The sequence below is a fragment of the Setaria italica genome, chromosome VII (assembly GCF_000263155.2).
Source record: "Setaria italica strain Yugu1 chromosome VII, Setaria_italica_v2.0, whole genome shotgun sequence".
NCBI classification, from domain to species: Eukaryota; Viridiplantae; Streptophyta; class Magnoliopsida; order Poales; family Poaceae; genus Setaria; species Setaria italica.
The window spans coordinates 20736045-20762396 of NC_028456.1; the positions used below are offsets into that span (position 1 = coordinate 20736045).

The following is a 26352-nucleotide window of genomic DNA, read 5'->3' on the forward strand; positions in this document are numbered from 1 at the left end:
TCGGTCCTCATGCATGCAGATGATCCTCGAGAAATGTTTTCTTAATGCATGTCTTCCTACCGGAAGCAAGCAAGAGCTGTGCAGTATGATCCAGGGTGTCGATTGCATGTGCTTGCGTTGACTGCTGAAACTAAAACACTTGTAAGGCCGGTCTCAGTGCACAGTTTCGTTGCACAGTTATCAAGACTGAAAACTTCGTAATTGAGTCTGATGAGTGTCGTGGAGATGAAACTTCTCTCTCATCTGATGAAACTCTCACATCCTCTTTCCTCATAATTACCTAGCAATTTTGATGATGTGATATAAAAAATAATGTCCATAAAATTCCTATTGAGACTGGCCTTAAGCTAAACTTGGCAGCATATATAATCAGTGTGTCCGGACAGTCTAAAATGGACTTTCATGTGCAAAACAAAGACTCCTGATGGCGTATACGGCGCATGAGACTAGTTTTGGTGTGTTCCTCGGAGGAATTGAACTACCGGAGCTCGAGACCGGAAAATCCATACGCGTTTCTGAGCTAGACTGCTGACTAACCACCGTCCATCAAAGAACCGATCGAAACATGGTCACTGGTCAGTCTGGTAGTACTTGCAACTTGCATCGCGAGAGGTCCAAATGGAGATCCGAAAATTAGACGTCTGCATCCTCACTCCAACTGTTTCTTCCAAACTGCATTGCAAAAACATCCGACGAGGTCATCCTACATGCTGCATCCTCAAATTTCCAAATGCCGTACAACGGAGAACGCACGTCATGAGTCGGTGCCGCGTACAGCCACTCATTTTGATCAAATCTTCAATCCCCGTCGGAATTCTGATGGAGTTTGGCCGTGACGAGTGGCGAGTTTACGATGGTCAGAACCGAATCGTTTGTTCTTGGTTTACTGGTCGCTGGTCACTCGCACTCACCAAGTCACCAGCTAGAAGGTTTCCTGACGACCTAACGCCGCAGCCAGTTGCCAATCGGCATGCCGCAGGGGTTAACATGTCAATCGCGTTCCACCTTCGTCCTCCCTCTCGTACTAGTTTAACCTTTTCTTTTCCCTCTCGCCCAAAATTTGCAGTTGAGTAATCCACATCCTCTCTTCACCTGTTTCGCCTAACCGCCGTACAGTATTGTTTACGTTGACGTGAGTAGCCAGTGAAGAGAAAGAGATTCAGACATGAATAGAAATGGACTAACCTTGGAGGAAATAGGCACCCAAATTGGCTTGGTCGTCAAAGATTAAAGATTCAGAGACATTCGTATTGCCATTTTGTTTCTTCAGGGTGTGGGGTAACTGCAATCAGTGTGTAATGATCTGAACGACGGCAGGCACTGCATGGGGAAACTTTTCCATGGCGTTCCGGGCTTTAATCTTTGGACGCCATGGCTGCTGCTTTTCCTGTGTGAATGGTGGTGGCAGCAGATAGTGGAGCTGCGCTTTTCGCCGGCGGCCTGTTTTACCTGGTCATTGCTTTTACGAGAAGATTCCTAGAACAAAGTGGCATGCATAGTGCTAGTACTTTCAGGAAAGTTCCCCTGGCTAGCTAAAAACGTGATGTGGATCATGTTCAGACTCGAGGCCTGAGTCGTATTTGCCCGGCCTGTTCGCGTTTCTACAGAAAGTATTTGCCCTTTTTCACCTGAGCGGCTGAACTTTACGACATGTTCAAGATCCTTTCTCTGATTTTAGGTTTTCCCCGTGTCAAGTTCAGAATTCCAATTAGTCGACGTCAGCAAAAGGATGAAGAAATAAATTTTCACTCGGAATTTAATGTCACCTGTATCGAATTTCCGTTACCCTTTTTGTGAGTTTTCTCTGTCAGCAGTGTCAGCATTCGATCAGCAAGTGAAAGCTTTCTTCAGCCATGCATCCTCAACTGAACACACACTACTCCGTGTCTTGAACTGGAAGTTGAATTGTTAGCACATCGACCTCACCGCTGGACCTCGTGGCCTTGACCTAATAATGTTCACCGTCAAATGAAACTCGCCGTACGTGTCCGTGGTTAATGTGAAGTTTAGGAGTTTTGGTACAAGGCCAGTGCAATAATGTTGTTGAAGTTGATGTAGCACTGGCCAAGCCCAAATTTATGCACTAGTTGTGCGTTCAAATTTGCTTTACAGGTTTGGGAGATCAGGTCGCAAATCATGCGTCCGATTAGCCGGTCTTCGGTAGCGATTTGTCAATGCGACAAAGCAGTCAGCGATCAAAATCTTCCACTGCACCTTTTTTTTTTTCAAATTAACTTCTAGCCGATAATCATTACCGGAATCCCGTCTAAAAGCAACCAAGAAATACTAGTTATCGTGGTACGGCTAGAGTTGGTAGTTCAAACGTGTATGCATTGTCTCTGCACAGAACGAACCTGATTCGGAAGATTTTGGTGTCTGGGAGAGCCAATGGTTCTTGGAGAAAGAGATCGGGCAAGAGGAGACCTTGGGTTGACCTCTTTCCCTTGTATTTATTAACAGTATCCGTGCTGCTAAATTTGACATTGATATTTGGAGAAAAAAAAGTATACTAGATTACGCGTGACAATGCACGACTATCATGCAGTCCCGATAGGGATAACCTCAGTCGAACTCTCTCTTGTTTTACGCGACCGTGCCTTAGCACGTTTTTTCATTAATAGGAAGGTCTCAGTAGGTCCGCCATTCGTCTTCCTAGCTTGTTCGTCTTTGTATTGCTTTGAATCCCCGGACTAGTTAAAAAAAAAAGTCTACCATCGCCTTCCGCACTGTTGAACATATGTTTTGCGAGAGACATCGTCGTCTCGTCAAGTAAATTCTGCCTTGGACCACGACGCCGTCGGAGTTTTACAGCCGCATCTAGCCTAGAATCAGGCACTCGATAAAGGCTAGAATCAGGCAGGCCTAGGTTGCTTACCTAGCGGCGGAAGCGACCAGCGTGGTTGCGACCGCCGACCGAATCGTCCACGGATTGTCGACCCTTCGTCCGCGTCGGCGATTGACTGGCTCGTCGTCCGGGAGGCGTTGTCAATCTTAATTGGTTGTGCGTCTCGGCCACCAGGTTTGAGTTCTCACCAACTCGAATTTGAGCTGCCCATTTCTTCGAATTCGTCACGAGAAACGACCAAATTCTTACAGGTTGGGTCTCGTTTATCGCTGGAGCAGGCGAGACGCATCGTGCATTTTCGTGCTTTGCTCGCTACTCGGGGGACGCGGTCTGGGGTTTGATTTCCTCCAAGAAGCATGGCGCGCGCGGTGCGGGCGAGAACAGTCACTGTGTTCGATTCGTCACTCCGAAGTCCGAAGCGGCAGCGCACGCCGGCATCCGGCGGATCAGCGCGGGATCCCGGTCGTGGATGTCAACCGCGCTGACGCATCCGCGCCGGCGAACAGACGTGCTTGTCGTGTCCATCCGCGCCGGTGGTAACCGCGTGGACTGCTGCTCGGTGCGGTGCGGCTCCGGTGGGCAAGGACCTAGTCGGCTTCCTGGTCGCCTGTCCGGGCCACGGAGGGCACTAGTACGCCGCCAGAGATGTGCTCTCCTGGGCGTGGATGGTCAGGATGGATGGCCTCTCGCCGGACACCCATCGAGCTAATCCGAGGCATAAAAAAAAAAGGGATAAGGTGATAAACTGGCTTCCCAGCGCGGCCGTATTGGATAGGAGACACATTTCAGCCCGATCAAATAGCCAGGAAATGTCGGAACAAGATTACTTGCATCGCCATAGTATATCTCTAATAACATACTACACATGATAATAACATAGTATCAAAAATGTGGTCATACGAACCTGCGTCTTTCACATCCTACGATAAACCGTGCAATGCAACGTCAGCACGAAACGATGTAAATAGAAATTTTTGACCCTGTTACGTTGACTAGCCTGACTTTATGAAGTAGGGGTCATAGGCTCGTAGCTACACCAAAAGGCGCTAGATGAAGGACACGATGTACATTGGCAACTCCAAAAGCTTGGCACAGGGAGGGTATACCTGGAGCATCATCACCCAACAGCTGTTCCTTTCTCTTAGACAGATGCTACAGCAGCCCTTTGGACACGAGACGGTGGGCCCTAAAAATCAAAACTGCAATCTCGCAATGAAGATCCACTAGCCGTTAATTTGAGGGAAGATCTGTGATATCTTCATGAAAACATCCATGACCTGTCAGGAAACAATCAGGTTACAAGGTGAAGCAGACTGTCACTCCATCTATGTTCATAAACTGAGTCTTTTCTCCTTTTTTTTTCAAAAAAAAAGTGAGACAGACAATCAATAGGATCAAAACATACCTCTTTGTCATTTTGGTATTTCACAATGTTAAGAGGGTTCTGCGAGCACTGCATCAAGATGGCACAATGTCAGAACACTCAAATGACTAAAGCAGCAAGGAAGAATTTCTACAGATCTTACATCCATGATGGCTGTCTGGATTTTTGGATTTTGGAATGCAACAGCGACTTCTGGGTTTGCCATTATTTTCGATACTACTTCCTCCGGAGTCATGCCAACTTGCGCTGTACAAGCAATTCAATAGTTTAGGAGTTCATATCTCATTTAAGCTACCACTTTAATGGGTAACTAATGGAATAAATTTGCAACAATCAGTTTCCGATCAGCACATCAAAGCCTTTCGGTCCCAAACAATCGGTTTCTGATGAACAATAAAAATTCAATACCAGAGAAGCGCAGATTCTTAACTTAAAACAATTTTAACATTGCCTTCGAAGCATAATAAAAACACACTAGAAGCATGTGCAAGTGATCCTACGCTTTAGCATAAGAAAGTGACATGGGCAAGCTAAAATAATTAAAACAACACAATATTCTCAATATGGCATCACTTCAGCCAATAAACTTTGTCAGCTTCTGGCAGGCACACATCAGAGTCAGAGGAACATATTTGCAGCAAATAATGACAATAATTACCATATTAATTGAAATCTTCATTTGATTAGAAGAACAATGAATCAGGTAGGCACAAAAGCATTGCATAGATCAGGGGGGAATTTTGCAGAATCCATGCAATCAAGCATTCCAAACAAGACCCAAGTTACACAGAAAGCGTTTAATTTACTCACCAAACTGCTGTCGCACTTCTGGACTGCTAAGGTCAAAGTTCTTCAGGTGATCAACCATGCGGTTATCCCATTGATCAGGAGACGAACCCATGTTATTTCTGTTAATAGGTAATAACATCAGTATAATAAAGCCAGGGAAGATTTTTACACTGTAATAAAGCCGGAGAAGACTTCTGTTAACAAGTTGAACATTCAGATATGGGTGTTTGTTAGCTCAAGTGCTCAAGTGCATTAGTGGCCAGTGGGCATAAGTTGATAACCAGTAGGTCCATGAGTCTGGGTGAAGTGCTGGGCTCATCAGTTGGCATTAGCTTGCATAATCTTTAATCGTTTCTATCATGCCGTGACATCCTACCATTGAAGATTAATATGGTTTGTATAAATGGCTTTTATATAATCAAACTACTTCCTGCCATGATTCATCTTAATTCCAAGTACTCAAACTTAAACAATGTAATATACAAAAATGCAATAGATGTATTACAGCATATCCTGTAGTTGTTGGCGGTACATTGGATTCTGCAGCATCCCTGGAAAATAAGATTTCCACACATCACTATTTGTATTGGAAAATAAACTGTGAATATGTGACATTAATTATCTAAATAAGTGATCAGGAGCATACACTTGAACGAATCTGGGTTCCTCATCTCTTCGGGCAAGTAGCTGCAACATGTGAAGAAACCGGCAAAACTTTTTCAGTCTACTTGGAGGATAAAAAGGAGTTCTTGATATTCTTAATTTTCCGATACAAGAATTAGTAACTTCAGATTTACTAAAATTGACTCTGCAGGTTTTCCATTACATGGGATGCCTTCCCACAAGAGACACCACCTCAGTCCCAACATATAATAAGCAAGAATTGGAGAACTGATAAGTTGCTATAAGTAGTCCTATCTGTTACTATTCATTAATTGGGGTTCCCTCATCCCAAACACATGACAAGCAAGAAGCCATGGAGTTCCTCCCAAGCAGAACTAACTTTAGAGCATGAACCATCTAAAAATAGAAAATTCAGGATTAAGTTATTGCTACTAAACCAAAGGTATTATTTTGCTACTATTAATCTTTAATTATTCTCATCATTCAGCAAACAAACACAGATCTGTACAGATAGGAGTATGGAGTATCACCAGCACCCAAAATGCTAACAGCCTGACATTCAAACAGAGTCATAGGAACATGCTTCAGCCAAGCTGGTTTCTTAGGTGCTTTCTGATGAGCCATTCTCCTATTTCACAGGGATATTGTGTAAAAACAACATTGTGGATATATCAAGGGGGGCAGGGTATGGGGTATTTGGTATGGAGCAATTAATTGATGACCACCAATATCACTAAACTATTACAATTTACAACAAAATAAACCAATTGTTGGGAAGTGTTACTGTTTTAAAATAGATGCAAAAATAGTGAGGTTCTGTATGTGTCAAACTTACGGATACACCATCTTCTGCACAGCTGGATCTTCCATCATTTTCTCGATTGTCTCAACAGATAGCATAGGTCCTGAGTTGCCTAGAACAAAATCAGTTGAGAAAAATCTATTCGCATCAACCAGGAAATAGTGGATAAAAGGAACACTACAATATCATTTTGAGAAAGATAAGAGATACGAATAGACATCCTCAATATGCATAACAAAAGAAGTTCAATTGCTCACTAGATTCAGTTGGTCCACGAGCAGCACCTTCATTTGGCTTAAAAGCCTCTCCATTTGTGGGAACCTTTGATAATTACAGAAAGGCATCAAATAAAATATCGCAGATTTTGCAGGAAGCTTATTAACCAGCCTTGTAGCATAACTTACTTCTCGCTCAGTATCCTCCTTACTTTCACTATCTGTACTATCACTTTTTACATCTACGGTCTCCAGTGAAGATTGGAGGTTCTTTTGCTGCAACTCTTCAGGAGAAACATCGACAAATGCTGCATGCATTTACTGATGGTAGTCAGAATGAGACAGATATCAAATATATAATGAAAACGAAGTTCAATATTAAGATAAGCAGCAGTATCACCAATGGGTGGTGTGTTTTCATTTCCTAGTATCGTACTAGTAGAGGAGCAAGAAATACAATCATAGAAAAATACAATAAATGCACAACAATGGTAACATATAAGTTGAACATGCTACTGGAACACAGACGCCCAACCTTCCATTCGAGGATAATTAGAGGAAAGAAAAACTACAAACATAAAACCCATACCAAATTTCTTTGAAGGTTTCGGTGTTTCAGCCACATCCGCCTCTTTTGATGTTCCAGCAGCTTCAACTTCAGTAGCCGAGACATCAACAGTTGCAGCCTGTGGGTAGGTATCTTTCTTTGGTACTGAGTATGGATAAGGATAACTGCTTGGTGCAGTGGGAGCTGCCTGTGGCGGCATGGCAAATGGGAAAGGGGAGTTGGAGCCAAATGAGTTTGATGGTGACTGGGACATCATTGACTTAAATGCTTGCTGCATGGCATATTTCTGCAACAGATTTAGCAACAAGTGAAATAATGGGTAAGCCAATCACATACAGTCATATTCAAAGAGGCAACGGAAACAGTAAAAGGTAACAAAAAATGACTGAGAGGGCCAAACCTAGAAATATATGAAGTGGGGTGAAGTATGCACAAATTTGATAGGCAATTGGTGCAGTAGTGATAAGCATGAAAGTTGAAGATTATAGGATGCACAAACTAAGCTTCCCGTCAAACTACAACACAATCCCACCTTCATAGGACTACATACTATGCTTCAAACTTCTAAATAATAAAACTCGGAAATGAACTGATGCATTACATATAAACTGGAAGACTAAGCAAGCGTAGTACAAAAAGGCTAACAGAAAGACCTGATTCATGTCCCAAAGGGTGATTTTTAGGAGTAACCATGCAATTAATGGGGATACATACCGTTTGACGACATAGAAAAAAGATAATAGCCAAGAGCTCACCTTTACCATGGAAGAGACCTGATACATCAAACCACCAAGTATTTAAGTTACAAGTGAATGGTATACATAACTGCACGGTATAGCATTAAAGGCAATGGGATTCATACCGTGGTAAACGCCACAGACAATGCTACACCAACTCCAATCCAGAAGACAGGAGAACCACTGCAGAGATTATATGTCAAGTTATCATACAAGGGTAAAGTTAACAGTGGCATACACAGAGAAAAACAAGAGGAAAAACTCACATGTATGATGACGGGGGAGGCATGGGAGGCAGGGTACCGGTTCCAGTAGACGTATTCTCATTGCTGGTCGAAGACGACACGCTTGCAAAGCCTTTTGCTCTCAATCCCTCGAAAGCTGACGTAACAAAGGATTTTATTTAAAGTTATCATGATAATAAAGTAGGTACTACTCAATTATATGGACAGAAATGGGAGCAACCCAAGCTGACGAAACATCCTCTACTCTACTCATCAGCTACTTCACTAAAAATGCAAACGGATAAGCTGACCATTCCGTACTTGGTCCTCAGCTACTACTTGTAGTCTTGTGAGCTAAGAATTCAGATGTGAGTTGAGGAAAATTAGACCGAGGATGCACAGAGCAGCCTCGAGCTCCAATAGGACAACACACTCAGTTCCAAAAGTGATGAGCAGGCAACGATTAGGCCGGCATAGATAGATGAACAAAAGGGAACAATCTGACAGAAACTACAGTCTACAGCCCTCGGCGCTTGAAGCAATTCAAATCCCAAGCTCCCACTGCTCAACCGGTCAACCCTAGTCATCATCTCGCCTCTCTCGCAGGACAGAAACTGGGCAGCGCGCAATCAGGGAAGGTAAAAGCATCAGGAGAGAGAGCCCCTCACCGTTCCTGGATCCGCGAGGAGCCGCCGCCGCGACGAGGAGCCTGGGCCTCCTCGCCCCTCCCCGCGCGGCGCCGCCGGTGGAGGCCGCGGTCGGCGGCGCGGCGCCGGGGAGCCCGCGGAAGCGGGCGGCGGCGGAGAGGACGGGGAGGCGTGGGGACGCGGAGCAGGAGGAGGCGAGGACGAGGCTCTCCATGCCGCCGGGCCGCGCCGCGCTGCGTGGGGGCGCTGAGGTCTCTCTGTCTCCCTCCCTCGCTCGCTCGCGCTAGGGTTTATCGCTTGCGTGGCGCCGTGGCGGCGAGGCTCTCGTTGTGTACTCGCGCGGTGAGGGAGAGGGAGAGGACACAGGAGAGGGTGATTCGGATGACGATGGACGCCGAAACCAAAGCCCCTCGCCTCTCGGCTCTCGCTGGGGAGTGGGGCCCGCGGGGATGGTTTAACTGCAGTGCGGCCCCGCGGGACGGCAAGCCGGCAACAGCCAGCACAGTAGGACAGTAGGAGTGGCTGTATTGTACCTGCACGGCTGCACTACCCAAGCGTAAGACTCGTCATTATCATCAGACAGCAACGTCTATCCGTCCCAGAGCATAGACAGCCATGCTAATCAGCCTGGGAGCCTGGGAGGTACACGTATGACGTACCCCCTCTCTCGCAAACGAATATCATTTTTTTTAGCAACGATATAAGTCACTAATTGTACAGCTACGAAGTTACTAATTGTGCGGAATTTACCAAAGTTGTAATGGTACTTTTCAACGCAAATCTGATGGTTGAAACTAAAGCAAGTTACCACCTCTGGGACAACGCTGTTTGGGACTTCATCCTTGTAATTCCTCTTGTATATATCCTTCTTTTCCTTCCTTTTTCCTTTTAACAACCCCCACCCCCCACCCCCGGTTTCCGGTCAAAATACCACACTTTTAAGAAATCTTTCTAAACGCATGATCCTCATCTTGTATCCTCTAGAGTTTGTCATCCTTCATACAGTAAAGAAACCATGGTCTTTCTGTGACACATTATCCTAACTAAGAAATGCTCTGGTTGTCACCTTGTGGCGTTCGATTTAATTACAGAAAGCTTTGACAAATTTCACAAAGTTGTTAAGTCATGGAAATATACACACGCTCTTCGTCTGCGACCGCCTGACAAGACACGTCTTCAAGGCAGATATAGATGTATCGAATAGAATTCATGAGCCGGAGCCGGAGATGCGGACGAGATTGGCATTACGACTCCAAAGTTCAGAAAGGAACATCAGTCAACATTGCAGTTGCAGATATCACTTAATGGTCCAGCATTTTTTAGGTAAAATTGCAATGGTACAGCGAAATAACACAACTGCATAGAACCTTTGTTTACTACCAACAGGTTAGTTTACAGAAAGAATGTTCAGAGAAGTAAATTTACTCTTCCCTCCTGAGTCCTGATTTTTTTTTCACAAAACACTGACATTTTACTCTCATAGTGCGTGCTGATCAAAGTCGAGGGTTTTTTTACAAGATACATGTGCAACATACACTCAAAAATGTTTTTCAATGTGCAAGGCAGCTATCAGTTGGCAATCTTTTACACAACCCTATCAAATAAAATTTGACATTATCCCTAAAGGAGTAAAAGATCCGCAAACTTTTCTGCCTTGTACTTCACAATTGCTGCTCTTTCGCTTTCTTCCGGGCCAGAGCTCGTGCTCTCGCAGCAGCAAGTGCATCATCACTTCTTTTGTAGTGATCATCAGTAACCTTTGCTGGCTGAATGTTCTGTGGGGTCTGAGAAGCATTCGAAGGAGCATCAGCGCCAGTTTTCTCAGTAGATGCAGCAGCTGTTGAATCCTTCGGTTGACTTCCTGAGGGTTCTTCCACACTCTTAGCCCTCTCTGGTCCAACACTGGATTCTCTTCTACGCTTTGGAGAAGGTTCGGAGACTTCAGCATCAACACTGTTAGATTTAGTATCCTCTGGTTTATTGTCTGACTTTTGAGGGTCAGCAGCTTTTGCATTGCCATGCGTCCGTGCACCGAAAGCAACATTCTTCTCAAGTCCGAAGTAAAAATCACTCAGGTCCTTCTTTTTAGTTACCTAGAAGAGATAGGTGAATAAAACATTAGCTGAGAGACAATATGGCAGCAAAATAACAATACAAGCTCCTTTAGATAGGCAATCTAATTTGCAGATGAGCATGAGACAAAACCAGCATTTATGTCATTAATACTGTGAATAGGAAAGGAATGCCACACCCATGACAAAATTTAGCCTTGGGGACGTTTACAGTTAGCAGATCATATTTTGCAGAAACAAAATTAACTTATCAGCTACAAATGAAGATAGTCCTGAAGTAAGGGATAAAACTAAAAGGGCAGTATAAAAGGCCAGGTTCATGTAGCTATACGCTATAGCATCTGGATTCATAGGCATCAGGATCCCTTTATTCTCCTAGTCTGATGCCACCAAGTCAAGCACATAGAACATGTAATAACAGCAGAATTCAAACTAAATACTTGATGATGATTTATCATCGAGCACAAGGCTCAACAGGAATGAAGCAACCATCCAACATAGACGTGTAATTCAGCAAAGTGAACTAGCCTGCCTCATGAGCAGGGTATCATCGGTAGTAAGTAAACGATACCCATACCGTATCGTATTGAAATAAAGGGTAGAAGCAAACATGCAACTTGGAAACAATAGAAACAAGTAATAAAAATAGGAACTCACAAAGATAGCAATGTAGGTATAAAAGACGTGAAATGCAACAGCAAACAAATGAAAACTTACATCTTCCCTTTCTTCTCGAAGTTGCCGCATTCTCTCTTCCTCAAGCCACTTTTGCTGTTCCTCAAGTTTCTTTCTGTAGGCAGATGTTACAAACTTATCCTTGTCCCCAAAAAGGTGGTCCTCCTTGCTCCTCTCTTTCTGAAGCTTCCTCTCATATATTATATCCTGTTCTCGTTTACGTTGCTCTGCTTTTTCCTTAAGTTGTGCAATGTATTTTGACTGTACAAAAGGAGAGGAATTGTTTTTAAAAAATCAAAATACCAAGGTATCAAACAATAATAAAACTCAGAGCTAGTGGCTCAGATCAGAGAGTACATGAAAAATATCATCGTAGCATAAGAAATGCAGAACAAAGCTCCTCTTTGGAAAGCTTCCACTAAAATACAGGTACATAACATATCTGTATCGTGTAGAACAAATCAGCTGCGACCAATATAGCATGCAAGATTGAGTAGCTACATGAAGGAATATCTTTCTCATTGCTAAAGCTTGTGCAGAATTCGAAAACCGGTTATCTAAGCTACATGCTAATTTTCAAATACTGGACCGATTAAACAGTCAGCAGAAGCAAACAATTACTTTTGCCAAAGAAAAATAATGGAAAATAATTCTTTAGATCTTCATAAATAGGAGATTTTCATTCAGCTAAATCCCTGTTTAGCACTCGATTCATCCACAAAAATTCCTCTTATAAATCAAGATGCGCTAAGCACCAAGGTGAATCTCTGCCAAACAACAACAATCTCCCATGCTCCATTTTCCTCCCAACAAGAAAGGAAAACACCATAAGCTCCACTTCAAATGTAAAATTTCGATTCCAGGAATCAAACACTAAGAAACAGGGCGCAGAACTATGCTAGCAACTAGTATTCTTCGCCAAAAATATCAAACTATACTCTTTCAAGCATCGCAATAACGAAACACTACGGCGCAAATAAACAATTGACGGAGGCAGGACCGGACGAATTACCTCGCGGACGACCTTAGCCTGCATCTTGGGGCGGGCTTCCTTCTCCTTCATGTCGTCGTACACCTCGTCGTACGCGTACACCGATGGATCCTCCTCTATGGCCTTCTTCTTCTGCTCCTCCACCTGCACTTCCGAAACACCAACGCCCCGGAGAGGAGGGACGGGGGGAAAATCCATCATCTCGTGGCCCGGCACACAAACGTTGGGGGGAGCGTACGCGCGGGGTGGTGATCGAAGCGGGTTACCTTCTGGAGGGCGCGCTTTTTGGCGGCCTGGCGGAGGATCTCGGCCTCAACATCGTCGTCATCGTCGTCGGCGAAGGCCGCCAGGGGCCGCGCCGGCGGCGGCGGCGCGCGCGACGACGAGGACGCCGCCGGCTTCGTGCGCAGCTGCAGCCCGTACCTCTGCATCGCGGCGTCGACGGCGGCGAGCTGCCGGTTCGATCGGCGACGAGACGGCGCAAACCCTAGGGGTCGGTGTCGCGCGTCGGCCTCACGCGGTCACACCAGAGGAAGGAGAGCACCAGAGTCCAGAAGGCGAAAGGGAGAAGAACACGGTGCAGCGGCTTTTTTACGTTTTCCTGCACGGGTGACGGACCGCGCGGGGAGTCGGCACGGCGAGCTGTCTAATTCGGTGGCTTGGTGTAGCCTGTAGCCGGCTTCAATTTTCCTTTTCAAAAGACATTTTTATTTACAAATTGGGCTTTGATTTACGAGAAAATATACGGTGCAAACTACCGACATGGTGGTGCCGTGAAAACCCTCAAAATACTAAATATAGAAGTTTTGTAATATTTTAAAAAATAGAAAATGGTACACATAAATGCCATATCTAATTTGAAGACCAAAATCAACTCGCCGTTTAGGATTACACAAGTAGTTAGTTTGCACCGAGTATTTTTCATGGATGGTCTCACAATGTGAATGAATTAAAACCTCAAACAAAACTAATACTGTGTTTATACGTAGAGTACCTACACAAAGACTTCGGCGCTATGGCCAAAACGAGGATGATCAGATTTTATCATCCGTGTTCCAATTTGTTTTGAGGAAAAAGTCCAAATCACTACCCTGAACTATGAAGAAAGTTTAGATAACCCTTAAACAAACTTTATGTTTACTTAACAATTTCTTAAACCAGCTTACTATTCACCTTTGGCCCATATTCGATTCTGGTTTTGCTGACTGGGATGTAGGTTTTACTAACTGGGATGACACGCGGACTATCCAACGTGGCAAAAGAAATGAGGAGCATATAACCCCTCGAATTCAGCCCGGCCAGGTGCCCTCGTTCCTCTTTTCTCTTTCTCCTCATGATACTGAGCACCTTCCTCGGTGCCGAGCATGTCGCCGCCATCCACTGCGCCGCTGTGTCTGATGTCGTCGTCTAGCAACGCTAAGTGCAGCACGTCATCTTCGCTCCCTATCGCATCCACTACATTCGGGTGTTGTGCTGCGCTCAGTCTTGTCGCCTGGGTCTTTACTTTTGCTATCAAGGTCTGGTGACAATGGTGGCCGCCGGCGAGGGGCCCGGCCATGGCTTCAGCTCATCCATGGGCGGCTGCAATATCAATGAATGGCGACATGTGTTTGAATGCATGTACCATCACAGGAGGGAGAGCGGCCACGTTACTAAACATTTTGGATGGAGAAGGGGCAGCTGCGGCAAGTTCAGAAGCAAGATTCAGAGTAGCAAACTACAATGTTGGGACTTTTTTACTTGAGTTGTAAATTTCTCTGTTGATTTAAGCCTGCTATTGTACCAAACATTCTCATTGGTTTATTTTTGAATATGATTATTGTAATTCTGTCAGCCTGTTCATGACAATTCGATTTGGCACATCAATCTGGGATTTCAGTATAGGAAAAGGAATAGCAAACTTCAAGTTCTGAGGACAGATATACACGTACAGAAGTAGTGTTCTCCATGCTTTCAGATTGGTTGCAAACTGGAAAATGAATGTCGAACATATATATTACGACCACAGCTCCTAGTGTTGTGACCTTCCCTTTTACACTTGCTACATTTAATTTTGGTTCCTATCCTACTGACCTTTGTGGCCTTTTTATCCTCACCAAGTTCCCTCCTCCTTTCCTTCCTAGGTCTGCCCGGCATTTCCACGTAGGCTGGAGTTTTGTGGCTTAGGTCTTTTGGCAACTAATCCATTCCGTTCATGGGCATCATGCAATAATTATAGATCTTATTATATTCCACAACTGAATAGCAATCTGCTATGTAGTCCTCAGCAGGCTTTGAACTCAAAAATAAAGCTGTGATGGTACAAGCACAAGGTATACTTGACAACTGTCGGTACGTATAAGAGCATGTCCTCTTCTCTATGTCAACTGAATACCTATTATCCTTTTGTTTGACCTCAAAGCCATCTTTGCCATTCCAAATTGCTAAAAATTGTTGTGACAAGTCAATGTACTTATTGAGCTTCTTCAGTATATTTGGACGGATCGTAGATGACCATCTACCTGCCTTAGTTTTGTTTTGTTGAATCCTCACACACACCTTTGTCCTTATACCCTCGAGCATGGAAATGATAGGATGAGCCCTAACATCTACTCTTCAATTATCGAAACTTTCACATATATTATTGTCAACACTATCACAATTCAATCCAATATTGAATCAAGTCCATGAATCCTCGGTTTCTTTTTCCACTACTGCCCAGACAATTGGATATATCTAGTTGTTTGCATCTCTACCAAGAGCACAAATTAGCTCACCATTGCAAGAACCCTTAAAAAAAAAAGCCATCTACTCCAACCACTCTCTTGCACCCAGCAAGGAAGCCCTTTTTACAAGCATCAAAGCACACGTAGATCCTTTGGAATACTTGGAAATCGTAGTCAGGGTCCAAGCATATTACACATGTGCTCCCTGGATTGCTCCTAAGAATTTTAGCCTGGTACTCAAAGAGCTTGGCATACTCACCTTTGCATGACTCATAGATCTTTCTCATAACAATACCCTTTGCTCTCTTGATCTTGGAGAGTGACACATCTACACCCATCTCAAGTAGCGCGGTCCCCTTAATATTTTGAAGCTTCCAAGATGGATTTGCCTTGATGATGTGCTCGTATTTTTCAGCTATGCTTGGGCCTGTGACTAACCTATTATCCTTTCTTTGAGGGCAAATATGTACATTATGGAAGGTCTTCACCTTAAACTTGTCATTGTGTTTGGAGGCAAAAATGAACAAGGGCAGCCCTTCCATGAACACTTGGCTCTAATCCTAGTAGCCTCGTCCTTTGGAAATGTGATGTGCCTCCTAGTAGTTAGTCCATATTTGATTAAGGCCTCCTTGAACTGCATTCTTCCACTAAAAATCATCCCAAATGAAAACATTGGAATTATAGTTTCACTGTCATATCTCGAAAATATGCTCTTCCTTCTTATTACTTCACCCTCATCATCATCTTCATAACTGCATTCTTCACTACTATCCAGCATTATGGGTTCCCCATCATCTTCTAAAGCATGTGCTTCTTCTGCAATTTCCTGGATTTCAAGGTTAGAAAATCCATGATCTTCATCAGTGCTTACTGGATTTCACCTTTGGTCCCTAGCATTGGTCCTGAACTCAATTGCTTCTTCATCATCCTCTGATGTGTCCTCATCTCCTAAAACATAATCTTCTTCTTCATCAGATGTATCCTCTTCATCTTGAACGTATTCTTTATCATCTTTAGAAGGCACCTCACCTTCTTGATCACCAAGCTCACCTCCTTGATCACCAACCTAAACACCACCTTCATTAATAAACTGAACACCTCCTTGATCCCCTCTATCATACATATATATCTCTACATAAATTTCATCAACTACACCATCTGTTATGCAATCAAACATATAGAAGCAAGTTTTGTCATCACTAAGCCTCCTCAATCCATTGCTTAGATCATCTCTAGGGAATAACCAATAAAAATCAACATTATCTTCATCAGTTAGTGCAACATGAGCTAACAAAAACCTCCTAAGTTCTGGCAATGACACTTTGTCCCTCTCTACGTGTGATAACTCTACTCTACCGTTGACATGGTTCAATAAGTTGACATCAAAATTAAACCATCCCCCAAAGTGGAATCTAACCGAATAAAGTCTCGCGGGTCCATTTTCCTAACAGCATTGAACACATAACAATCCTATATCAGAACAGTGTATATTCCATAGATTCATAGAAAAAGGCATAACTTTTTTAAAAAAATTCAACACTACTAGCATCAGGGAGTACAAGTGCTTGTATTAACGACATTATGATCAACTTAAACACCGACTTTCAAGTGATACCAACATCCTCCATCTGTTAGAACCCCATCAAACCAACAACATATTGGCAACAATTTTCAAAATTTGAACCTACAATACATAGCTAATGGTGAAGACGACTACAAGTACTCATCCAAATCCCATTTGAACGAATGAAGTCACCCAATTGCTCCAAGATTAAATCCCAGCAGGTTCTAGACGCTAAAACCCTAGCCTTATAAACTAAATGATTCTTCTAGTTTCGATCCGTCCTAAAGGAAGAGGAATAGACTCGATTTCATCATTACCGATCAACTCGTCTGTCCTCCGATCATCACTCGTATTGATTCGCAAGGAACGGGAAGAGGGCGGCGAAGACACTCAAGACGAACTCGAGGGATCAATGAGAGAGAGAGGGGGGGGGGGGGGGAGGGGCACCTGGGCAGATTAGGAGGGATTTGTGGGCCTTATTTCATGCTGCCATGTTGGATAGTTCGCATGTCATCCCAGTCAGCAAAACCAGGATTGAATATGGGCCAAAGGTGAATAGTAAGCTGGTTTAACAAATCAAAGGGGTTAAGTAAACACAAAATCAGGATTGAATATGGACCAAAGGTGAATAGTAAGCTGGTTTAACAAATCAAAGGGGTTAAGTAAACACAAAATTTATTTAAGGGGTTCTAAACTTTCTTGCTAGTTCAAGGTAGTGATTTGGACTTTTTAAGGTAGTGATTTGGACTTTCCCTGTTTTAAATTTGGCTGCTTTCTTGAATTACTTGCTGCAACTACTTATAACTTCAAATATGAATTATCTTCAGGCTGATCGACAAGACATTCAAGCTAAATTCGTTGCAGCAACGATAGAGCTTGCCACCAAGAAGCCACAGCAGGGAAACGCTATTTAGCATAGGGCCTAATAAAAAAAGAAAAGAAAAACTTCTGATGGAGGGCACAAGAGGGAAGACATCATCACCCATTACAGCCAGGCAACATCATCTTAAGATTAAAAACAGCAAGCACCTTGGATGCTGTACACAAGTATATCATTCTTAACATGACAGAACCCCGGGTCATCTGGTGGAACATGACAGCAAAAGACACACCAGACGTCAAAACAACCTCACATCCCATTTAGTCGGAAACATAAACCAAAATGAGATGTCACTTTTGCACTCTTGGGTAACTTTCCGATGAGGCGAACCACGATTGCAGTAGTTGCAATACAGGATCTCAAAATCTACTAGCTAAATTCACCTTTATTTAGCAAACCGGGTAGTCTGATAACTCTTATATCTCTTTGTAGATACACGGCACCTCTAACCTGTAAACAGCAATCAGAACCAGACCTCTTCTTTCTCTAGAGATATTTACATCCATCTCTGACGAATTGATGAGGGTGTGTGTAGCCTCCAGGGGTCTTGGAAATATGTGACCACTATCACGAGGTAGTGAGGTACTGATGCCAACCTAATCTCCATGCATTGCTCCACAAATAGCAACCTTGGGCCCAAATCAAATCTCACCCAAAGTGATCGAGAGCTACCTACATGCTGGGTTATGTTACTTCACTATTTCTGTGAATCAAATCAGCAAGCTCCCTTTTTCAGCTACAGCTGAGACTTCAATTGACAAATCTGAGATTGCACTTCATGGCAGCATTTGATTGATGGGCATTTTGTTAACATACTTCACAGGATCAACAGCTAATAAAGAAGAATGAGCTGCAGAATCCAAGACTTCTCCACAACTTGCAATACCTGTTTTGGTGAGAGTATCTGCAAAAGAGTGGGAGAAATCAGTCTACAAATTCTAGATTTTCCTGAAGACCTTTTTAGGAAAAACACATTCATTAACAATTTGACGGAATAGCCGAATTCATCCCTTACGTTTTAAAATGGTTCAGCCAAACCCCGCAAGTTTGGCTTAATTTGGTCCCTAGGCTGATGTGGAATGTGGCATGTGCATGCTAGTAAGCAGCAAGTGGGCTTAGGTGATTCGTGGTGTGAAATCTCTCATTTGCCCTTGTTTATAAACTACAATGGTTTAGCCATAATTAACAGATTAAAACGCGTGTCGCCTAGCTAGCTACCACATACTGGTTGGGATCATGTGACCAGTCTGAAAGGTTTGATTCAAACTTCCCAGGACCGAGGATTTTATTGAGCTGTATCATCTAACAGAAACAGAATCATTTTAAAATTGGGGTAGAAAAGAATTCTCCCATGCATGCAGAGATCCATCCGAACATCCAGCAGACTATGCACACAAACATGTGGCATTCCATGTTAACCTGGGGGCTAAATTGCTAATGATCAAACTTGCTGGACTTGAACGGACCTTTTAAAACTGTAAGGGACACAATTGACACTTTGGGAAGACTTTAGGGATGAATTTAGCCATTCCACTAACAGTGCTCCCAAAAGAATATTAGGAAGCAGAAATGTACATGGATGGTGCTGGCAATGATCATAGTAGTGTTACAACGATTCCAATAAGGGCCTGAAGACAATGCATAAACTAGAGTAGCATAGCATACCGTCAATGCACAAACTCAAGAGCCTGAACTTGACTTCTGAACCCATACTTGTCTCTGCACATGACATTCATGGTATTAGATTTAGATGAAAAATTAACAGATTCATAGACCTCTGCAATCAGCCATGGTTAAATAAGAAATTACAATATAATCACACCTCATGAGCACCATAGCTAGCAGAGCCCCTCTTTGAATTCTTTCCATCAGGCGTGCTAGCAGATGTTTCAGTTTCCTTCGGACCACGTGGAGGACCACGACGGTTGGCATGCCTATGCCCTGGATTAAAAAGTGCATCAGGAACTGTGTGTAAACTGATCTAGAAATATGCAGCTTATTTTGCATACAAACCATTTTCAACAGGACCGCCACGGCTACCACCATGACTCCTTGTGTCTGTCTTTCTGTCTCCATGACCTGCATCAAGTCATACAGTTTAATGATTCGAGCATCACCAACAATGAAAACATTTCAGCAAGATACAAACCATCTGCTATTTGTGAGAAATTGTCTCCAGAATTTGAAGGCATTTGTGGGAACTCTGATGACAAGGCATTTGAACCACCACCAGATGTAGACTTGTCATAGCGGCGAGGAGCCCATACACCACGATCGGGCCTATCTCTGTTTCTAGCATGCCTTTCAATCTTCTCACCAACTGGAGCAGAGCCATGGAGATGATTAGGCTTCTCATCAAAATGGCTTCTCTCAGCATTTTCAGCTATCTGATCTTTCACTATAGTACGTGGGTTGAGAACCCGCGGTGGCCGCTTATCCCTCTCAGTGTTAAGCATGTGACCTTCCTGTTCATGTTGAGATGGATTCGAACTGCGGGCTTCCTTGTTTGAGAGTATAGTCTTAATAATTCTGCCACTGCCCTCGAGTCGCTGGTCTTGTCTAGAACTCGATGGTGGCACATTCTTCACAGGGGTTGATGACTGCTGTGTTGTGCCATCAGGTATCTGTGGCAAATATTGATCAAACTTAGGTCCATACTAACAAAATAGCAAAAATATTTGTGAGATGATGGTATGTGTTTGCTTACATTAGAATCAACCCTTCCTCTGCCTTTCAAAATGACAATTTTGTCCCTTTTAGCCTCAACAGCCTGACCAGATCCAGATGTTCCCCCACTTGTGGCATCTAAGATAAAAAAATACAAAATGAAACAAGATTAACAAAAAAGATGCACCACTCCGAACACATGCAATAAGTCGATAAATTGCAAGAGCAGCGATTAACATGACAAAGACAAAAACAAAATAGCTTTCTTTTTCTCTAACAGAAATAGACCACCATTCCATGCTCAGGAAAAAAAAACCATATAAAAAAACTTATCTTTCAATCTAGAATTAGAAAAGTAGGCGTTACATCAGTAGAGGCCAAAGACGTCACGCAATAGGAAAGACAGTTATCATGCCCATAATTGGACGGCAACAGAAGTACCAGAAGCGTGTCTCCACACGCCAGCGATGCAACCAAACAAGAGAAAAAGCTCAATATGCATTTGTGTGTTAATAAGGATATGCTTTTAGCGTTGCAGTGGGTCTTAATGAAACATGCATATTTTGCCAATTTTGGAAATACTCCCTCCGTCCCAAATTATAGGTCGTTTTGGCTTTATTAGATTTATAGACTTTGTTATGCACTTAGATATACCCTATGTCTAGATGCATAATAATATCTATGCATTTAGAAAAGACAAACGACCTATAATTTAGAACGGAGGGAGTATGTTAACTAACTTCTAAACCATTTTACTATGTAAAGGTTCGCATATATATGTGTAATTCCACCGTGCAAAGATGCGCAGCAATATGAACAATGCCCTGAGCCCCTGACTAAGGGCTTGGAAATGTTGGGTACTGTTCCCCAATGACATACCAAGGGTGCAATTTAGAATAACGGGGATCACAGGCAGGGTCCAATAATCAACACAATAGTAGATACATCATTTTAACAGCACATAGACAAGGGTGTAGGTAATAACAGAAAAATCCCTCAGTAATACGCACTAACATTAAAAATACTGTTGTTTAAACAGTTAAAAACAGAAGGATTACGATTAACAACTTCTTGATTTGCTACAAGTTTACCACCTGAACTTCCAGCAACAGCCTTTTCCCTCTGTGTATGCTCCTCTCTCTTCGGCACCATGATATAAGTTGGTTTCTCCTTAGCACTGTCACGTACAACATACTGCCCGAGAACACAGCAAAAGAACTTCAGGTCACAATTTATTTCACAGAACAAAAGGAAGGAATTCATTATCAGAACAAACAATAGAACATAAGGTAAAGCTTCCAGCAAATCAGTAACAATTGCTACAAAAAGCAAGACAAACCAAATTTCAAATTAACCAAATGGGTTCGCTAGTGCCTCAACTGAATATAATAGTAACCATGTGGCAGAAGAGTCAGGGTACACCCTAAACTATTTTTTGTCTCAATTTACCCCCACAACTATGTCAATTGGTCCAATTTACCCCTAACAAGATTTGTGGTCTTTTTTTGTTTCTCCATGCACAGGTGGTGTTTTAAGTCAATTTTGTTGTGTGATAATGGACATCATAACTTATGTTAAAAATATATTCTGATTTTTTATCATCATTATTATTTTGTACAATTTTATATCCTATGGACTAATTTATTATTAGATGTCCTAGCCTATCAAAATAATGATGAAAAATTCATAATGTATTTTTTAAACATGTTATGATGTTTGCTACCACCCACAAAATTTTAACTTACAACTCCACTTATGCATGGGGGAAAAAAAGACAAAAACCTATAAACGGGTAAACTGAACCAATTAACATAGTTGCAGGGTAAATTGAACCAAAAATAGTTTAGGGGGTTAGCTTAAAGGGAGTAATTTGGACTTTTTCCTTTAAAATATACATAACATATAGGGGCACATTATGCAGACACCAGAGATTACAGAAATGAGAACTATGCTAGTTTCATACAGTACAACAGATTAGAGTCAAAGTCCCAAGGACCATCTAATGCATCAGGAGAAACATAATGATGAGTTAGTACCACACATAAAAGAAAATTTAACTGAATGAAACAATATTGCATAACATGACCATTCATTGGTAAGGTATACTCCACTTATCAGAAAATTTCAAAAAGTTGCAAACCAAGCATATTACCGCGGAGGACCTGCGCTTCTCAGAAGACCTTTTAGAAGGACTGGAACTGCTAGTCACAACACCAGCAACTTTTCTGCTAACTCTACTTCCAGGTCTCTGCAATGTACAAAAAGGGTATCAAGGTAACCATTGATAAGAAAGAACCCTATTTTATAAGTTAAGGAATATACCTGAGCCATACTCTTAGCTGCCCGTTGCTGACGAACAAACATCATAAGAGCTGTCACAACAGGGGCCTCCTTTCCAGCAGCTGACAAAAATAACCAAATGATATGACAACACCGTTTTAATCTTGGCATATTCAGAAAAATATATCATTCAGCAAAATACTGTATTACAGATAGAAAGTAATGATCGCATATTCTACCTGCCCTTTCAGCTTCTTTCCTTTCAAGCTGAATTTCAGCACTTGGCAGATGCTCAGTAGGCTTTGAAATAAGCTCAAGAAACTCCAAGTATTCCGGATCTAGTAATTCCAAAAAAAAAGTCCAAGTTTAGAAAAATGGTATGGTTTGATAGTATCAGACAAACAATTAGGTAAAGTAATTGTCTAGGACCTTTCATAATAGTTCCTTCACGGCCATCCTTCTTGATATTTGACCTTGGAACCTGTTGCGATGGTGCATATTCGACAAGAGCTTTGAATTGAACGCCTGACAGAACCATGGGCAACATCCATAAGATCCGATTTACATAGAGCAGATCATAAATGAATACTCCCAAAAAAAAACTAGAAACATGTGCTCTTCAGTTGCGTAAAAAAATAGAGAGAAGGATTTACACATTTAATGCAGTAAGTATCAAATTTCTGCTTCAGCACTATAATATAACACTACAAGAAATATTATCACATCAACATATTCTGTGCCTTGCAGCCACCGCCTCGGTGCTGAACTAAGTTGGACTAACATGCACAATAACCCCAAGGACAAGATTAACAGGGCACTATGTCATTGTTAATGTTTGCTGCAGCCTTAGTTTAAGTACATCTGATACAATCTCAACGTAGCACCTTCGCTTTCTTTTCTTCTACAGTCACTAAGTAAAGGGAAAACAGAACCTATAGGTCAAGTAGACAGTATTCATAGAAGGTTAACTATAGCTAGTCATAATCAATAGGAGACAACATTAGTTGAACGGCTAATGCTCAGGTATCAAAAATTAACATCAATTTGCAACGTCAAGTAGTAGCATGACTGATGCAAAGACCCTAACAAATCATGCTAAACTTAGATCACAGGAGTTATGAACAAAGAAAGGGCAGGCCATCAAGGATAGTTTATCATCTTAAAAAAGATGTATATTCAGTGATTGGAACTGATCAAGTATATTCAGTGATTGGAACTGATCAAGTTGACATAATATGATCAGATGGATTTAGGTATCCTGAAGATAGATTACACGGATGGAATTAAAAAAGACAAACATATTAGGTAATAACTAATAAGATCAAGAAAATACCCTTTTCATTCACAAAAACATGCCCATTGAAGACCTCAGCAAACTCAACAACATCCTCTGGGCGCTTGAAGTTAAGGTATAGTCTAGAATACCTATGATTCTTTTGGCTGGATAACAAACATAGATGAAGAAGAATGTCAGAATCATTTAGTTTCGAAGTAAGTAATATACTTATTTGCTCAAGAAGTCACTTGCTGCAAAGTAAAAGAAGCTGAATGCAAAAAAATAGTTCTAAATGATGATATAATTCTTCTCAGCATTGCTCTACAACTAAGAATGAAAACGCCTTCAGTCAAGAAGCAACAAAGATAAAATTAAGAATATTGAGTCTACCCTCACCAATGATTTTTAGCCCTTTTTGGCTCCACTAAAAGCAAAAGTAGGTCAGATACAGCTCATGCTATGTAATCAACAGAGAGAAACAGCTAAGAAGGCAACCACTAGCACTTCAATAGCAATCAATGCTAAAGAAAATATAATTAAACTTGAACAGACCTTTCAGAACCCCAGATACTCTCCTAGACCATCGCAAATTGGAGAAGGTTTTTGAAGGTCACAACAATCATAGGAAAGTACAATTCCACAACTCATCAGTAATTAATCAGTCACAGATTAGAGTACCACTAGAACTAGCAAACGGAATGTAATAGAAAACATCTCAATAGTGTAGTTGCCTATCGCAGTTCATAGGGTCAGAAGGATGGTACCCCAAGCCCTGAATCTAGCCCTAATCACGGCCGCAGGAACGCCACAAGCACGGGGCACAGAGGGAGCGCTGACCTGGCATTGCCGGGGCGGAAGCACGCCCAGTCGTACCGGCCGGCGAAGCGCGCGTCGACCTGGTCCACGACGGCCTGCTGCGCGATCGCCGGCGGCAGGCGCCGGAGCACCACCTTGGTGCGGTGCGCCGGGTCCTTCATGTGCGCCCGCGCCGCCGTCGTCACCACGGCTCCCCGCCCTCTCCCGCGTCACGAATCCCAGCCCCCCGCGAAGACCCCCCCGCACCGTCGCAAACCCTAGGGCCGAGTCACATCGAGGCGGGGCGGGCGGCGGCGAGATCTGGAGGACGGAGGGGGAGGTGGCTAGGGTTTGGAGGCTGGTGGGGATTTCTCTCGCTACCGTCTGCTGCTTCCCCTCCCTTCTCCGTCGCGTCGTCGCGTGCGATTTTTTTTTTTTCTCTTCCCCTTTGGTCGCTCGGGTGGATTGGGGTTTGGGTTTGGGAGATGGGAAATTGGGAACTGTCGGAGATTGGGGGAGGAAGAAGAGGCGAGGAGGAAAGCGAAAAGGTCAAGACGGGAAGAAAAAGGAAAAGGGAAGGAATTCAAAGAAGACGGTAGAAAATATAAGTACGGGAGAACTGAAAATCCGGGAATCAGGAAACCATTTGATTTTCATTAATTATTTTATTTATCCTATGTAAATCAATTATATCGAAATATTATTTACAAATAATTTACGGGATATATGCATTTTAGTGATTTTCTATATTTTGCATGAAAGACTCTAAATGACACAGCCCTGGAATAATAGGCAATCCGTCCATGAGTTCATAGACTTGTGTTGGTTTTCTCATCTTACTTGCAAAAAAAGAAGTAGAATAATTTTTAATTCAGGAAAACACCAAAAGTAAAAGTGCAATTGTAATGTATTCTTTGGTGTAGATGCTTAGCAAAAGGCTTGGGTTAAAATTCTTCCTATTTTCTCCCGTTAGCTCTGCACGCTGGCCAAAGTAGGAGTGCAGGAGCAGGACCGACCCACTAGTGTGACTCCCAGCGATCTTCTTTATTTTTCTGCTATGTCAAGCTTGCTACATAATGTTTGTAATTTTGAGACCATGAATCTAGATATTATGATTTGTCTTGTGCCAAAATACTTATATTTATGGATAAAATTTAAACAACAAACACCTTATATTAGTGGAAAAAGGGGGTATAATGGGTGCTTTTGGATCGACACCCTGCCCTGGTCGACTAAAAAATTGGCGTTGACTTTGGCCAACCGTTTGTTTAGCACCGATCTTTGGCATAAACGTTCGATTGCGCCAAGCGCATCTATTTTCCGCCAGCTGCGGGCGAATCATTGGTCGCGAAATCTCTCACCATTTTTTTTTTTTTGCTCACCGACGTATCGGCGCAGGTCGCTAAACAAACGAGCCCAATATTCATGCGTTTCTCGATCTAATCCTCTAACGAAAAGCTACTTCAATTTTAGTAACTTTCACAGGAACCTCGAGTTTCAAAGCAGAAACTCGTTTTGGGAGGTCTTATAGAGTTACAAAATGTGAAAATGGAACAAATCTTCGCGTTTAATAATGGGAACTTTGTTATTGTCAAAAAAAAAAGAGGTAACT

At 42.6% G+C, this 26352-nt stretch overlaps 3 protein-coding genes across 3 annotated transcripts; all 3 read right to left on the reverse strand.

Annotated features, from left to right (window-relative positions):
* Positions 1-3655: 3655 nt before the first annotated feature.
* LOC101780342 (protein TIC 40, chloroplastic) lies at positions 3656-9264 on the reverse strand. Its single transcript, XM_004975626.3, has 14 exons — positions 8857-9264; positions 8231-8345; positions 8090-8147; positions 7983-8000; positions 7249-7513; positions 6849-6967; positions 6702-6765; positions 6478-6556; positions 5665-5705; positions 5524-5569; positions 5040-5137; positions 4372-4475; positions 4251-4298; positions 3656-4122 (listed from the first exon to the last, which is right to left on the reverse strand). Exons 1-14 carry the CDS (start codon positions 9047-9049, stop codon positions 4069-4071), a joined length of 1302 nt encoding a protein of 433 aa, XP_004975683.1. The 5' UTR covers positions 9050-9264; the 3' UTR covers positions 3656-4068.
* A 919-nt stretch (positions 9265-10183) lies between these two features.
* On the reverse strand, positions 10184-13144 carry LOC101780741 (nuclear speckle splicing regulatory protein 1). Its single transcript, XM_004975627.4, has 4 exons — positions 12840-13144; positions 12595-12717; positions 11625-11843; positions 10184-10928 (listed from the first exon to the last, which is right to left on the reverse strand). The coding sequence occupies exons 1-4, from the start codon at positions 13002-13004 to the stop codon at positions 10497-10499; spliced, it is 939 nt and encodes a 312-aa protein (XP_004975684.1). The 5' UTR covers positions 13005-13144; the 3' UTR covers positions 10184-10496.
* Positions 13145-17810: 4666 nt separating this feature from the next.
* LOC101781144 (regulator of nonsense transcripts UPF3) lies at positions 17811-25292 on the reverse strand. The gene is made up of 13 exons (XM_004975629.2): positions 24783-25292; positions 24003-24109; positions 23099-23194; positions 22909-23007; positions 22712-22791; positions 22542-22637; positions 21484-21583; positions 20430-20527; positions 19872-20346; positions 19736-19801; positions 19545-19663; positions 19388-19441; positions 17811-18626 (listed from the first exon to the last, which is right to left on the reverse strand). Exons 1-12 carry the CDS (start codon positions 24920-24922, stop codon positions 19403-19405), a joined length of 1515 nt encoding a protein of 504 aa, XP_004975686.1. The 5' UTR covers positions 24923-25292; the 3' UTR covers positions 17811-18626; positions 19388-19402.
* Positions 25293-26352: the final 1060 nt, after the last annotated feature.

Excerpts from the sequence above, each read along its gene's own strand:
- LOC101781144 (XM_004975629.2), bottom strand. The coding sequence starts at position 24,922 with ATGAAGGACCCGGCGCACCGCACCAAGGTGGTGCTCCGGCGCCTGCCG. Across the intron at positions 23,195-24,002 it reads TGTTTTTGTGAATGAAAAGG|GCGTTCAATTCAAAGCTCTT; the intron begins GTATTTTCTTGA and ends TGGTTCTGTCAG. Across the intron at positions 19,664-19,735 it reads TGGCGGTCCTGTTGAAAATG|GGCATAGGCATGCCAACCGT; the intron begins GTTTGTATGCAA and ends TTTTTAATCCAG.
- LOC101780741 (XM_004975627.4), bottom strand. The coding sequence starts at position 13,004 with ATGCAGAGGTACGGGCTGCAGCTGCGCACGAAGCCGGCGGCGTCCTCG. Across the intron at positions 12,718-12,839 it reads AAAAGCGCGCCCTCCAGAAG|GTGGAGGAGCAGAAGAAGAA; the intron begins GTAACCCGCTTC and ends TCGGAAGTGCAG. Across the intron at positions 10,929-11,624 it reads TTCGAGAAGAAAGGGAAGAT|GTAACTAAAAAGAAGGACCT; the intron begins GTAAGTTTTCAT and ends TATCTCTTCTAG.
- LOC101780342 (XM_004975626.3), bottom strand. The coding sequence starts at position 9,049 with ATGGAGAGCCTCGTCCTCGCCTCCTCCTGCTCCGCGTCCCCACGCCTC. Across the intron at positions 6,766-6,848 it reads AGGAGGATACTGAGCGAGAA|GTTCCCACAAATGGAGAGGC; the intron begins GTAAGTTATGCT and ends TAATTATCAAAG. Across the intron at positions 6,557-6,701 it reads TCGTGGACCAACTGAATCTA|GCAACTCAGGACCTATGCTA; the intron begins GTGAGCAATTGA and ends ATTTTGTTCTAG.